This window comes from Papilio polytes, unplaced genomic scaffold (genome assembly GCF_000836215.1).
Source record: "Papilio polytes unplaced genomic scaffold, Ppol_1.0 DF823731.1, whole genome shotgun sequence".
In the NCBI taxonomy this organism is placed as follows: domain Eukaryota; kingdom Metazoa; phylum Arthropoda; class Insecta; order Lepidoptera; family Papilionidae; genus Papilio; species Papilio polytes.
The window spans coordinates 1,447,417-1,460,875 of NW_013525473.1; the positions used below are offsets into that span (position 1 = coordinate 1,447,417).

At 31.9% G+C, this 13,459-nt stretch overlaps 3 protein-coding genes across 3 annotated transcripts; 2 read left to right on the forward strand and 1 right to left on the reverse strand.

Annotated features, from left to right (window-relative positions):
• Positions 1–222: 222 nt before the first annotated feature.
• LOC106103690 (26S proteasome non-ATPase regulatory subunit 5) lies at positions 223–3,424 on the forward strand. The gene is made up of 7 exons (XM_013283517.1): positions 223–487; positions 558–702; positions 769–990; positions 1,537–1,789; positions 2,124–2,315; positions 2,553–2,873; positions 3,135–3,424. The coding sequence occupies exons 1-7, from the start codon at positions 303–305 to the stop codon at positions 3,329–3,331; spliced, it is 1,515 nt and encodes a 504-aa protein (XP_013138971.1). The 5' UTR covers positions 223–302; the 3' UTR covers positions 3,332–3,424.
• LOC106103693 (dnaJ homolog subfamily C member 9) lies at positions 3,368–6,016 on the reverse strand. The gene is made up of 5 exons (XM_013283520.1): positions 5,788–6,016; positions 5,213–5,479; positions 4,326–4,453; positions 3,944–4,085; positions 3,368–3,607 (listed from the first exon to the last, which is right to left on the reverse strand). The coding sequence occupies exons 1-5, from the start codon at positions 5,876–5,878 to the stop codon at positions 3,438–3,440; spliced, it is 798 nt and encodes a 265-aa protein (XP_013138974.1). The 5' UTR covers positions 5,879–6,016; the 3' UTR covers positions 3,368–3,437.
• Positions 6,017–6,784: 768 nt separating this feature from the next.
• On the forward strand, positions 6,785–7,714 carry LOC106103694. The gene has a single exon (XM_013283521.1). It carries the CDS (start codon positions 6,846–6,848, stop codon positions 7,635–7,637), a length of 792 nt encoding a protein of 263 aa, XP_013138975.1. The 5' UTR covers positions 6,785–6,845; the 3' UTR covers positions 7,638–7,714.
• Positions 7,715–13,459: the final 5,745 nt, after the last annotated feature.

A 13,459-nucleotide genomic window follows, 5' to 3' on the forward strand; every position in this document is an offset into this window, starting at 1 on the left:
GTCCCTCCTGTCTATTCCTCTGGGTTATATGGAGTCGTTACATGATACCTGTACTTTTATATCTTATAGAATTGGCTAACAAGTTTTTTTTACTTATTCATGGTCAAAGAGATACAAAAATATATTTCTTAAAATTCTCTTCATGGTATAATTTATAGTTAATAATCTATACGGACAAAGTCACAAAAATCAAAAGTCACTGCGATTTTATCTGTAGGATTTGTTTTGACATTTATTTAAATCCGTTTTTGTTTTCTTTTCAACAAACTTTAAATTCAGTTTTGTGCAAATTGTGCTTGATTATGCCGAACGAAGACCGTGAGCTATTTCATAATTTCGTCACAAAACTTCAAACAGAAAATGACATAAAACCAATTTTAAATGATATTAAAAACATGTTTAGTTTTAAACCACCTTCTAATGCTAAGAACACCCTGACCTGCCTTGGTGTGTCGAATATAATTCGGTGCCTAGATGTTCAAGATAAGTAAGTCATCTAGGATTTGTGTAAAACTTTGATAATTCAGATTAACAACCAACATTTCAAATATTTACAGGGCTAACGTAGATTTAACTTGCGAAGTCCTAAAAATATGTTTCGACAAATTTGGTGCAGGAGATGTAATAAAACATTTCACTGGCCATATTATGTACTTACTTCGCCACGATAAAGACTGCGTCAGGAGACTAGCTGTTGATGAGGTAATGAAAAGGTTTTTTTTATATTGAAATGAAGATGTATTAAATAACATTTCAATATACTTTCAGGTGTTCAAGTCAGTAAAAACTGATCAATCATCATTTCCAGTTGCTCAACACATAGATGTGTTTGTAGCTGTGGCACAACTGATTTGTGATAAAGATGTAGGTGTTGCCACCAAAGCAGTAACTATTACATCAGATTTGCCACCTGAAGTATACCCTAAAATATTAGAAGAAATGAAAATTGCTTTGGATGAAAACAGTAGCTCTAAATGTCATGCTTATGAGGTATATTTCATGTGTTTTTTTTTTCTTTATAAGTTTTTTGATTCATATCACATCATAAAAATATTATTAATGCGAAAGTTATGATCGATGGATGAATGTATGTTAGCATTTGTAGCCTAAACAGCTGAATGAATCTCCATGAAATATGGCACAGGTTTAGAGCATAGTCTGGAAGAACACATAGGCTACTATGTATTCTGGGAATAGCTACATTGTTCCGTGGAATTCATTAATTTAGTTTTTTAATGTTAACTCAATCACTGCCACGGTCCAACATATCTTATTAAAATTTGGTACAGATATAAAACAAAGTCTGGAGTACACATGGGATAAGGTTCATCCCCGAGAAATGTGCGGTTCCCGAAGGATACATAGCTTTTTGTTACTCTTATAGTTCATATGTTTTCTAATACCATGCGGACGAAGTTGTGGACAACAGCTTTTTACATATTTTTCATATACAGACATTAGAACTTTTTCTCATTCACTTTCATATGTAGCTCTAATTTATGTGTAAGAATTTATTGAAGCATTTTTTATTTTCAGGTTGTCTGCAATATAGCCATGAAATCACCAGAGTTATTTACCTTATGTGTTGAACATGGATATATTGATCACATGATATCAGAACTCAGCACAGATGATATTTTATATCAGCTCAATATTCTTGAATTGTTGTCTAGGTTTGCTGTCAAACCTTATGGTATTCATTATTTAGTTAAAGAAGGTGGTTTGGATAAAACTGCCTCATTAATTGGAGATGTTCAAAGGAATCCTCTTAGTGGGCTTATGTTACCAGGTAATTTTTAACTTAACTTATTCAAGAAACAGCTTTTGCCTGCTACTTAAGCCCTGTGGAATAGAAGAAACTTAATAAATAGCATAATATTTCTTCCAGACCGTATTCTACATCTGTGACAAATTTTATTTAAATTAATATATATTACACAATTTCACCCTTGTTTATTGAAATATTAATACAAAATTACCTTTCTAATGGTGAAAGAATTTTTAAATTTCTTTACAGTAGTTTTTGTGTGAATCAAATACAAACAAAAAAAAAACAAATTTTTCTTCTTTATAATATTAGTATGGATTTACTAAACTATTGTTTAACTAATAACCTTTTACAGGCTATTTGAAGTTCTTTGGAAGTATTGCGCATCATTATCCAAGAGAAATATTTGCCAAGTATCCAGTATTTTTGAATAGTTTATTTGAGGCAATTGACTCCAGTGACCAGTCAGTGGTATTGCCAGTGGCTTTGGATACATTAGGTTTCATTGGCACTACCATTGAAGGAAAATTATGCCTGGCTGCAGTTGGTAAGACAGTGTAACATTAATCAAACACAAAAAAAAATATAAAAAACAACTTTAACTGGAGTCATGTTTATAATACTCAATCTACAGTTTGTAAAACTAGTTAAAAAGGTTATTTTTGCAATAAATCATGATTTTAATACTAATAACAGTGGACAACATGGACGTTAACCAAAGATTGCAAGTGAAATTAAACCATAACCAAATATTGGGCAATAACTTATACAGATATTGTTACAGGGGGTCAGTTTATTCAAGCAGTAGATAAAGTTGGAGATTTGATAAAAAATAATGTTACTGAAATAAAAATTAGAGCATTAAATTGTTTAGCCAGTTTAATTAATGTGGAAAGGGATAAAGCAAAATCTAATCCTATTGACCATAGAGTAACATTAATGACGAGGGAATGGTTTAGAAGTCTTAATAAACCTAATGGATCGATGGAGTTTCTGTTTGAGATGGTCAAAAATCCTTTTCCCGATATCAAATTAGCTGCATTTATTCTGCTTGATGCGGTCTGTCAACATATGTGGGGTGAACAGGAAGTCGCAAGAGTTGCAGGTAGTTATGAAATTTGAAATTTCACTTATAGCTAAGATGATGATATTGAAGAAAAATGCATAAACATTTCGTATTTTAAAATTTATTAAAAAAAAAGTTAACCAGCTTTATGAACTTTGCAGGGCACTTTAAAATTCTGTATGTGGTTTGCTTATTTTACATTACATATGAGAGGTTCGAAATTTATCACATTGTTATCACTGATACATTCTAAATTTAACATTCATTTGTATACACAAATTGTTTATTTATTATTTTTAGGTTTTGTAGAGTACCTTCTAGATAGGTCTGTAAGTGATACAAAGGAGACAAAAGAAGCAAGATACGACATAATTAAAAGATTGGCACGATCATCTGCATTTGAATCCAATATTCTGACAAGATTACAAAAATATGTTGAGGATGGTCCGTTTTATATGGAAACTAATTTACAAGTCGCAATGGAGGAAGGGGACTGATTTCTATATTGTACTTTGTTTAACATGGCTTATGTTTTAATTGAAATAAATTACAGAATGTAATAATAATTAAATTATTTTAAAACATTGGAAGTTAAATATTTTGTTAATTCTTTCTTTTCCTTTTTGAACCTTTTGCGTCTGATGGTGATTTACGTTTAGTCGCTTTAGTCTTTTTGCCACCATACTTAGCTGCGATGTCGTCAATCAAGGAATCCATTTCTAATGATCTTGATTGTTGTCGTTGTTTGATCAATTCTTCCAAACTGTTTTTACCTAAATAAAGTGTAAAGTGATTATTAAATAAGCAAAATGATAAAACATCAACATATTATCTACTATTCAGTAAAACTGGTAAACAAAATTCCATCCTTCAACAACATCTTCACTTTGGTCATAGTGTCAAGCATTGGTTTATACATGATAAAAAAATGCCACTAGAATGGATGGCTATAATTATTTTTGTCTACACTTGATATACAAGAAAAAAGGTTATTTATTTTCACATGAAACATCTGATTATCTATGATTCAATAGTTGTGCTTAGAGTCTAAGTGATTGCTAAGTGTAGGAGTAAGAGCCATAAATGATTGAAATATATTAAATTTATACCTGAACCTAAACCTAATTCAGATTTCAATTCCTCTGCTTCTTTTTCTTCCTTCTTTATTTTCGCAGTTCTCTTCTGACGCTTTTTGGTTGACTCATGTGTGAATTTTTTGTATGATGGAATTTCTTCCTTTTCAATCATTTCCTAAAAAGACAGGTTAAGTGCATTATCTTATACTATTTCAAACACTCGAGTTTAAAACTTAATTATTTTATATATACTATAATTAAAAGATGGTGTGCTTAAAGTAGAGTTCCTGATCTTTATTAATTCTATCTTAAATTTTACCCCATCTTATAAAAAATATCCATATCTATAATGAACCATAATGATTTTAAACCATAGAGTTAGTTGTCTATAACAGCAATCTTTTAATTTACTTACTGTAAGAATTTCTCTGATCCTAGATTCATGTTCTAATCGATCAAACTGATACTGATCAAGAATATAGTCCATATCACCTTTTCCATCTACATATAATTTTTTTAAGTCATCTTTTTCTTCTTCAGAACCTGCACAGATATAAGATATTAGAATTAAAATACACACTGTATGTTAAGAAAATTGGTTACTTATTGAATAATATTTATTAAGTTGCAGAATGTGCTAGAAACCTATGCCTATGATGCTTTTTTTGGCTGAACAAGGTAGAGATCCTCAATTTGTTCAGCATTGAAATGAAAATGATATAAAGGACATTGGATCAGAACATAATTTATAGTATTAATAAAAAAAATTAAATCAAAAGTGGCACATATCTTTGAGTAAACTATTGCACAACTGTTGTGTGATTGTTTTGCAGCCAATTCAACTGTTTGGTTGCACAATTCAAAATCAAGTAGTGTGCACACCTCCATATACGCTCATAGGAATCAAAATGCGACATCAGTTGTGCGATAATTTAGTCAAAGGTGTGTGCCACTCTTAGTTTAAAAACTTTTTTCTCTAAATATGTCTAAACTAAAAAAAAAACAAATCCAAGTCGCTTAACAGTTTGTTAATGTTTATGCTGTATTTAAACACCATGAGACAAGCCCAGTAGTGATTTTTTTGTGACTGAGTTGTTACTGTTGAAGAGGCATTTACAGATTCACCGGGCTTGAGATGGCCGAGCGCAGATGGCGCTTAACCTAAACCTCTTTTATGAGTAACTAGGCTCGAGGGTTCGCTCAGGAGCCTCGGCTCGGGTCGTTACTTCATTATTATTACCGGATTGGGCCCAGCAGTGAATGTCACCAGATTTCCTTAATAAATAAACAAAAATACATTACCAATATATTTCTTTTCATAAGCTACAATGTCTTCTTCAGTTACTGTTTTGAACAATCCTCTCCAATAAACTGACCAATCTCGTTCAAAACTTAAATCATCTTCATCAACACACTTTGTTTCATCATAGATAGTTCTCTTTTCTTTGTCACTGAGTATAGCATGTACTGCACCCAACACTTTAAACTTCTCAGTAGCTTCCAGTTTCTCATCTTCACTAACTCTGTCAGGATGTATTTTCAGAGATAACTTATGATATGCTTTTTTGACTGAAACATTTTATAAAAATAAATTCAAACACTCAAGAATTCATGAAGTCAACTTCAATGTAAGCAGATATTGTGAAAGATTACCTTTACTATGTTTAATAGGAGGACTTAGTTTAAGTCTTAACTTTTAACTAAATAAATTTGTGAATTATAGTTGGTTTATCTAATTTGAAATTTTTTTCTTGTGGTCTTACAAATCTAATTATTAGAAATGAGTTGCAGGCTTTGGAGTCTTATGAATAACGTTACTTCTGGGGGAAATAAATTGAAACGGTCTTAATCAAAAATTCAAAACAAACAGTATATACCTTCTTTTTCTGTAGCCTTCTCCGGTATTTGAAAAACTTCGTATAGGTTAGACGTATTAAAATACTGTTCACATAATTGTAAAAGGCCCATTATAAAATTTGGTACTCAAATTACACTAAACTAAATACAGAAGTTTATCAGATAGTTAAATAAGAACTATCGCCAAAGAAATCACAAATAAAATATCGTATACGTTACGACGTCAAAATCAAACGTATGTTTTTGACTTTTAAATTGACAATGACGTTTGATTATTCCCGCCAAAACCATAGACTTAACAAGTCAATACAATTCCTTTTTATTCTGTTTATGGTCGAAACAAAATTGTTTTTTGTAATGCTTGTTTCTGGTTTTATTCTTTGACTATAGAGAAAAGGACTATAAGCTTCTGCCCTTTGCCTTGGCACTTGATAAATTCTGCTAATTTTCGCGGGATATGAATTAAAGATGCTAATGACACATGTGCTGTTGCTGATATTTCTATATAATTGGAATGATTTTATAAATACGCACCGATCCAAAATTACCACAATTTCATTTCAATAATAAGACAAGCGGAGAACTTCTTATTCGTTTTTATTTTTCAGATGGTTAGCGCGCGCTAAGCAGGTCCCATCTCTTTAAAATCAAATGTTTTAAACATTTACTTCTAAGTTTATTTTTTATTGTAAGCAATTTTAGTTTTCAGTAGACCTAACATAAAAAGCTAAGGACAGGACAGGAAAAAATGTCTCGTCCAAAAATCAGTCTGCGCTAATTGTCTTGGTTATTGATGAAGCTTGTTAAGGATTAACAAATTGCAGTCTAAAATCAGTTGTTTTTTTTTTAAGAATATCGCTATTACAGTTGAAAGCGCAGAGCGCGAAAAATTAGCAGAATTAGAAGGTTACTTTAGATTTTAGGTACTTTAGATTTACCAATTACACAAGGTAAACTTAAAGTAAAAATGTAAACTTTTTTGTGCAGCAATATGATTTTTTCATAATTTGACGGGAGCCTTCATATTTGTTTGTAACATTAAAACGAATTTTACAATTTTGAAATACTTTACTTTAAAATGGATAGTAACAATCTTGCAAGTGGCGATACAAACGAATCTAGCACACACGCATCACCGAGAACTTCGGGAGAAGAAACTCACATATCTGCAATAGAGGAGATGAATAACAAACAGATGAGTCGTAATGAAATAAGTCCAAAGGACATAGATGATAATGAAACTAATTTGAAAGAACGAATAGCACAGTGTAGAAGTTTAATCGAATCATTAAAACACGAACTTAGTGAAGAAAAGTCTAAATTAGAAAACGAAAGTAAAACCGCGCAACCTGATATAACTAGGATCAACCCTAGTACGTCAGACGATGATAAACTAAATACAAATAGATATCGAGAGAAGATCAACTCAAGGAAAGGTGCAGTTCTTGAACTTAATTCATATGCTGCTATGGACAGCAGATTAAATTGCGACGAAAACTTGATTGAATATGAAAAGCAACTTCAGCGATACCAAAACACATTAAATATGGCTCAGATAGAAAAGAAAAACGCAATACGAAAACAAATGCTATCAAAAGCTTTTAATCTAAAACTTCTTGAAGTTGAGAACCAATGCAATATAGAGTTACTTCGAGTAAAACAAAGTCTTCAGTGTTTGAAACCTTTACAGATGATAGCGAATAAATGGAAAACTAATACTGATGAGACGTACGATTTGAACAATTACGAACTGATTCCAAGATATCCAGAAATTAATTCCGACGCATTTACCGACTTCAATAAAACAGCAGCTTTAGATATAAAAATTACCGATGACAAGTTTGAAAATAATTTAGAACGTACCGATTAGCCGATGGTTACTTAATTCCATTTGAATAACTTTTAGACATGTTTTGTTTCTAATGAAATTAAACAACCTTTGTAAAATGATGCGTGTGATTTTAAATCCCTTATTACCGGCAGATATTGGTTATTAGTAGTCCTCTTTGTTTATTAAATGTCGAGATAACATAAATAACAGTAAAAATGTTACCAAAATAATGTGTTGAAAGTATCTGTTACGTTAGATACTAATAATAATATCAAATCGTTAAAAAACTGTTACATGTAAAAGATCGTGTTAAAACTTTAATTAAAATTTCTTTTAAAAAATAATTGCACTGCAAACCTTAAATAACTGAAATAAGAAACCTTAAAAATATTTTATAAAGTCGAGTTATCACTTAAAAACTTCCGCATTTTACCATAAAATAGTGTTAAAGGTGTGCATAAAATTAATTCAGGTTCACCTGCAATTTAATTGAATAAAAAGGGTGCGAAAATCAGATTTCAATAAATCAAAAGTCGAAGAGGACCTCCAAAGTAGACCACACACATCGAGGCACGCGCTTCGAATGCTGCTTACTTTTTCTTCTTGCCGCCGAGCGCCAGTCGGGTAACTTCGGACGTATTCGGCCCCCGTTCGGAAGGCGACCCTGTCGACATGAAATTCGTCCGCCGCCGTATGCCTGCGCCTGCGCCTCGCTACCTTCAGTTACGAACTTGAATTTTATTTTAATAAGATTCCAATTTGTCAATTAGAGGGCAACGCATGATCCGAACTGGTTTGACTCCTTTACACTTTGTATCTTTATAAGTTAATGTCCATTTATTATGGCTTTAAAGGACGAAACTTTGAGACGATAGAAATTTTAAAACATAACAAATTTGAAATAAGTCAATTCATACAATACGACTTTAGTTTTTTTTTAACATTGTGGTTTATTACCCAAATGGTTATATATTAACTAAAAATATTTTTTCTTTGTCTCTGTCGAGTTAAATATTGTAAACTACAAGTTATACAGAAAAGAGTTTTCATTGCATACATTTTAATATAATAAATCACTTTATTTCCAAAATTTTATGAGCGTTATAAATGAGTATTTTAATGTTGTAACATGAGGTATTTATTAAAATAATTTCAATGCTACCAGACATAGACTAGGTGTGATCATTTTAAAAGTTTATGAGATTAGAGTATTCGGCAAAGGACTAGCGAACTCGTATCCTGGCGCTACGGACGCTGGCCCCTGTCACCGGTCTGGATTTTTTACTTTTTTTTGGACATCAAGCGCGTTGTGAGAACTTTTGTTGGCATGTTTCTTATATCTTTTGCACAACATGATACGGTGATGGAATCTGACAGCTACTCTAAAATGTTTAATATTACGTTTTTTTTTTCTTTTCTGGTTGATGTGCAAAAATACATAAAACGTGAATTAGTCCAAACAGTTAGATACGATAACAAAATCGACTATGTTTTACTTTTTTAAGACCTAGCTGTTGCTCGCGACTTCGCCCGCGTGTTTTTAAAAAAAAGAATAGTAAAAATGTAGCCTATCTTACTCAGCGGTAACATATCTTTAAGTGGGGCAAGAATTTCTGAAATCGGTCCTGAAGTTTCTGAGTCACTTCAATACATACAAAATGACATAAATACAAATCTTTCGTCTTTATAATATTAGTATTAAATGAAAAACTGAGGACTAAAGAGCGACCGTATAGTGTGCGAACATAAATCAAACAGAATCCATTCATCAATAATAGTCCAGTATTACATAGTGAGTGAGCCACCGGACGAATGTATGTGCTTTGAGAGCTTTATGGTAGAGTAAACAGTTTAAAACACTAGAGAGCCGGGCGTATTGGTTCAGCACTCTCCTCCATTAGTCTCCACCGACACCTCGGTCGGTCTTTTGTCGAAAATAATGTTTGCTCTGGCACAGAGTCGTAGGTGCCGGCGCGACACTTGCTATAGTTTGTTTTGGCTGCCTTTAAGCGGCTTGACAGATCACTGGCGTTATTTTACATGTTAGGTTCCGTAGCTTTTTAAAAAAGAAATATTAAAATATGCCAATCAAGTAAACTTTTTTATAACTAATAACAGAAAAAGTTTAGCAACAAGTAAGTTATATTTAAATTTCTGTAATTAAAAATTACTCAACAATAATTCTGCTTATACGTAACAAGGCCTAGGTACTTCCTTTATGTGCGTGTATCAAAATACAAATTTTAGGGCACAGTAAATTAGGCAATTCAGGAATTTCGCAATGCCTTTACACGTTTGTTATTATTTGTGTAACATCTAAAACGAAATAGGAAAGATAAGAAATATTAACTAGAATGTTATTAAATAAGCAATTTATGAATGAATAGATATCGTGATATCGCCGAAGCAGTAATATCCTCGCTTATTGGCTTAGTTTATTGCGTGTGAATGATGGCTATTGTTCAGTGGGACACTTGCTCAGTGGTTTGCCGCTATCATCGTAGGCGCCGGTTTTTCTGTAAAAAATAAAAAGAGGTCATAAACGTTGTCCTTATATCTCACTCTTACGTCACTTCCTACCTTTTCATTTACTAATTACTCATTATTAACAGTTACACGTAAAATGCAGGTGTTTAGACTTGATTTTTTGCAGCAACAGATAAATGCAATGCGGAGGAAGTAAAAAAAAGTTTCCTTTAGTTTTCGAACGGATTAAAGTAAGCGTTGAAAAGATGTTTAAGTCATTGATAAGAGTTCGGAAATGCGGAATGTTGGTTCCCAAGCTCAAGACATTCACGCTTTTTTTATTTTATCTACAACTATTACTATATGGGTTCGTCACTTCTGGGTATATTCGATAAAGAATGTTGTGAACCTTTGTTCTGGTTTTCGACAAAACGTATTTAATAATAATTGTTAACCGGTTACGCTGTTAGAATAAGACGTATGTATGTATTTTTGGAAAAATGAATTATTGTTATTTTAAGTTTTTATTAATTACAATTTAAAATAAATAAGTTTTCGTAATTTTTTACTGAAAATAATAACTTTTACAAATAAACTTCAACATTTAATAAATTGTCTTGTCTAATTTAATAAATTAAAAATTAAAATTTTGGTATAATTTAATTGACATTTTGACATTGACAACACCTCTTTGATTGATTGAAATTCATTCGTAAAAGTGAACTAACCTTAAGTAAAACTTATATTATTATACTATTCATAGTACAACTCAAACTTATATGTCAAAACTATAAAACTCAATAATTTAATGTCGGCGTACTGAATTACGCGGTGTTGTTGCAGATTTGCTTGTACTATGATGTGCTTGCGCAAACCGAGTTCGATTGTTGTGGTTACCGCGATAACATGTTACGTAAGAACATAGATTTCGTTAAAAAATTATAGCGTAAGCGTAAAATTATAGCGTACTATAAGGTACTACACACACTTGCCTAAATATGCTATGTCGCTATTAAGCGTTGTATAGCAGCATTTGGTATCTCCCAAGCAAGTGTTTGGGATAAAAACAAAACGTGAATCCGTATGACTTATGGGCTGATTATGCGCGCCATGCATTTTATTGTACGAGCAAACTCGTCGCAATGCGTACAAATTATCCTAAACGGGCAGTCTCTGTTATGTAAATGTGCATATAAATTTCCCTTAAAGCGACCATTTTCTAGGTCAGAGTTGAAAGAGAAGCCGAGCTGTTGTTTCTTTGAGAGTAAATCTAGTAATGGGTATCTTGACCTTAGATGAATAACTTTAAAAAAACTTTACCTATTTAAGTTAACTAAAAGAAAATGGTGAATATTACCTATGTTATTGGATTTATTACAAATTTGCTTTCGCCAGCGATTCCGTCGGCGTGAAATTGTAAAAGAAACAAAAGCCAGTAGCCTATATGTTCTTCCAGACTATCCTCCACGTCTATGCCAAATTTCATCGAGGTCCGTTAAGACGTGTAGGCTACAAACTTTAACAAACATTCAACCATCCAGCTAAACTTTCGCATTTATAATATTACTAGTGAGAATAGTAAGATTGATTTGTTTATTATCAAGTGCATGTACCAAAGGATGACCGACAGTAAAGGAATAAAATTGCATATAATTTATTTCTATTTCCTAATAAACTAATATGTATTTAAATCTACACTTTTCTGAATTCAAAAGAATGTTTAGTACTTGAACATTTGGCAAGAGAGTGGGCCCCGCCGACACTACGAAAATAATGTAAATGCAAATGTGACTACTTTACATTACGTGATAAAATCAGGCGACACAGCAGTTTTTTGTGTGATAAATGTACTTTGTGAAGTGACAGTAGGGTACAGAAACGTATATACTCCTGAAAATCAACTACATACTTTTGTATATATCGCACTGTACCTACCCATAGTCAGTGTAATAAATAAAAAATAAGTGAGTGTGAGTAATACGGCTTCCTTTAATTAATTACTTGCTACTTGATTTGGTCCCATAATATCAAAAAAAACAACTCTCGATGCACCATTAACTTGCGAAATAGAATTTCTCGTTATCTCTCAAGTGTTACACTGTCGAGACAATTGGTTTCAGTTGTCTGCAAACACTTATCTAGACTTTAGGCTGCGGTGCTAACATATTCTCTAATACCTATATGGATACTCAGACAAATACAAACAATGGATCGTTAACAGCTCAATACCTCATATTTGTGCGACATCGTGGTTTTGAAGTTCTAATTGTGTTTCCCCACTTAACATCCATCGATGTACAAATCTTTAAACATGACCTAGGAATAGTGAAAAGTAGCGTAACTATATTACATGAAATACTTTTCAGTTATGTATGTATGTGTGTCTAATGTAGCTGTTAATTGTGTGTTCGTTTCAGTACATAGATGATGTTCGGAAAAACCATCAGTAGAAGGCATCATGAATATTGTGTTAACAATCTTTTAGCTCAGTTCAATGTTTTATTTGCATAAGAACTACGGGTTGGTTTTTCTTGTTTTTTTACGCATAACAGTTTTCGGTGAATGTAATTATGTAACAATTTTAGTCACCGGTTAAATTAAAATAAAACTTAATCTTTTGTTTCACCGGCGTTTTTACGATTTCAATTCCACGCGGCTGCAACTACTATTAAATAAATTTGTAGAAACTAGTTGCGTTCGATAAAAGATGGGCATGTTGTGAAAAAGAAATCATAGCCCATAATTTTTATAAGTATATTTGCAGTTTTTATAGTTTTACGCACACGTAAAAAAACTTAATTAGTTAGCTAAAAACGGTTTCTTCTATTGTTGAAGCGAAGGGTTGAAGTATAAGGCAAAAAGAACAAAACAAAAAAAAAACAATCGAATACATTTCAAATTAAAAGTGTTAAATTTAAATTTAGTACAGACTTTGTTAAACTATTTATATTTAAAGTGAATCTTAATATTACCTCAGTCGAATAGCTATTTAAACAACCGACGGTAACAATTTTTTTAAGTTACCTTACTTTTTTAATAATTTTCTTTAGTATACCGAGTTTGACGGGCAGACGTATGTGACGTTTGTAATTTTGTCAATGTAATCGAACAATCAAAAACTTACAGTATTTATAAAAGATATAAAAGTGTTAATAACTAGTATAGATTAAATCTCTTCAAGTGAAATTGAGTGTGCAATAATTGATTTTCTTGCGATTTTACATTGGCCTCTGAAAAGAAAAATATTTATTTATGTTTTAGAGTGGAAACATAGCTTATCGATGTCACCCTATTAACTAAGGTAAATTAAAGTTGATACTTTTGTAATTGAACACAGTATTTTCTACGTTAAGTAGATGTGGAAGAATCCACGAGAGAAATTAAGGCTTGGCTAA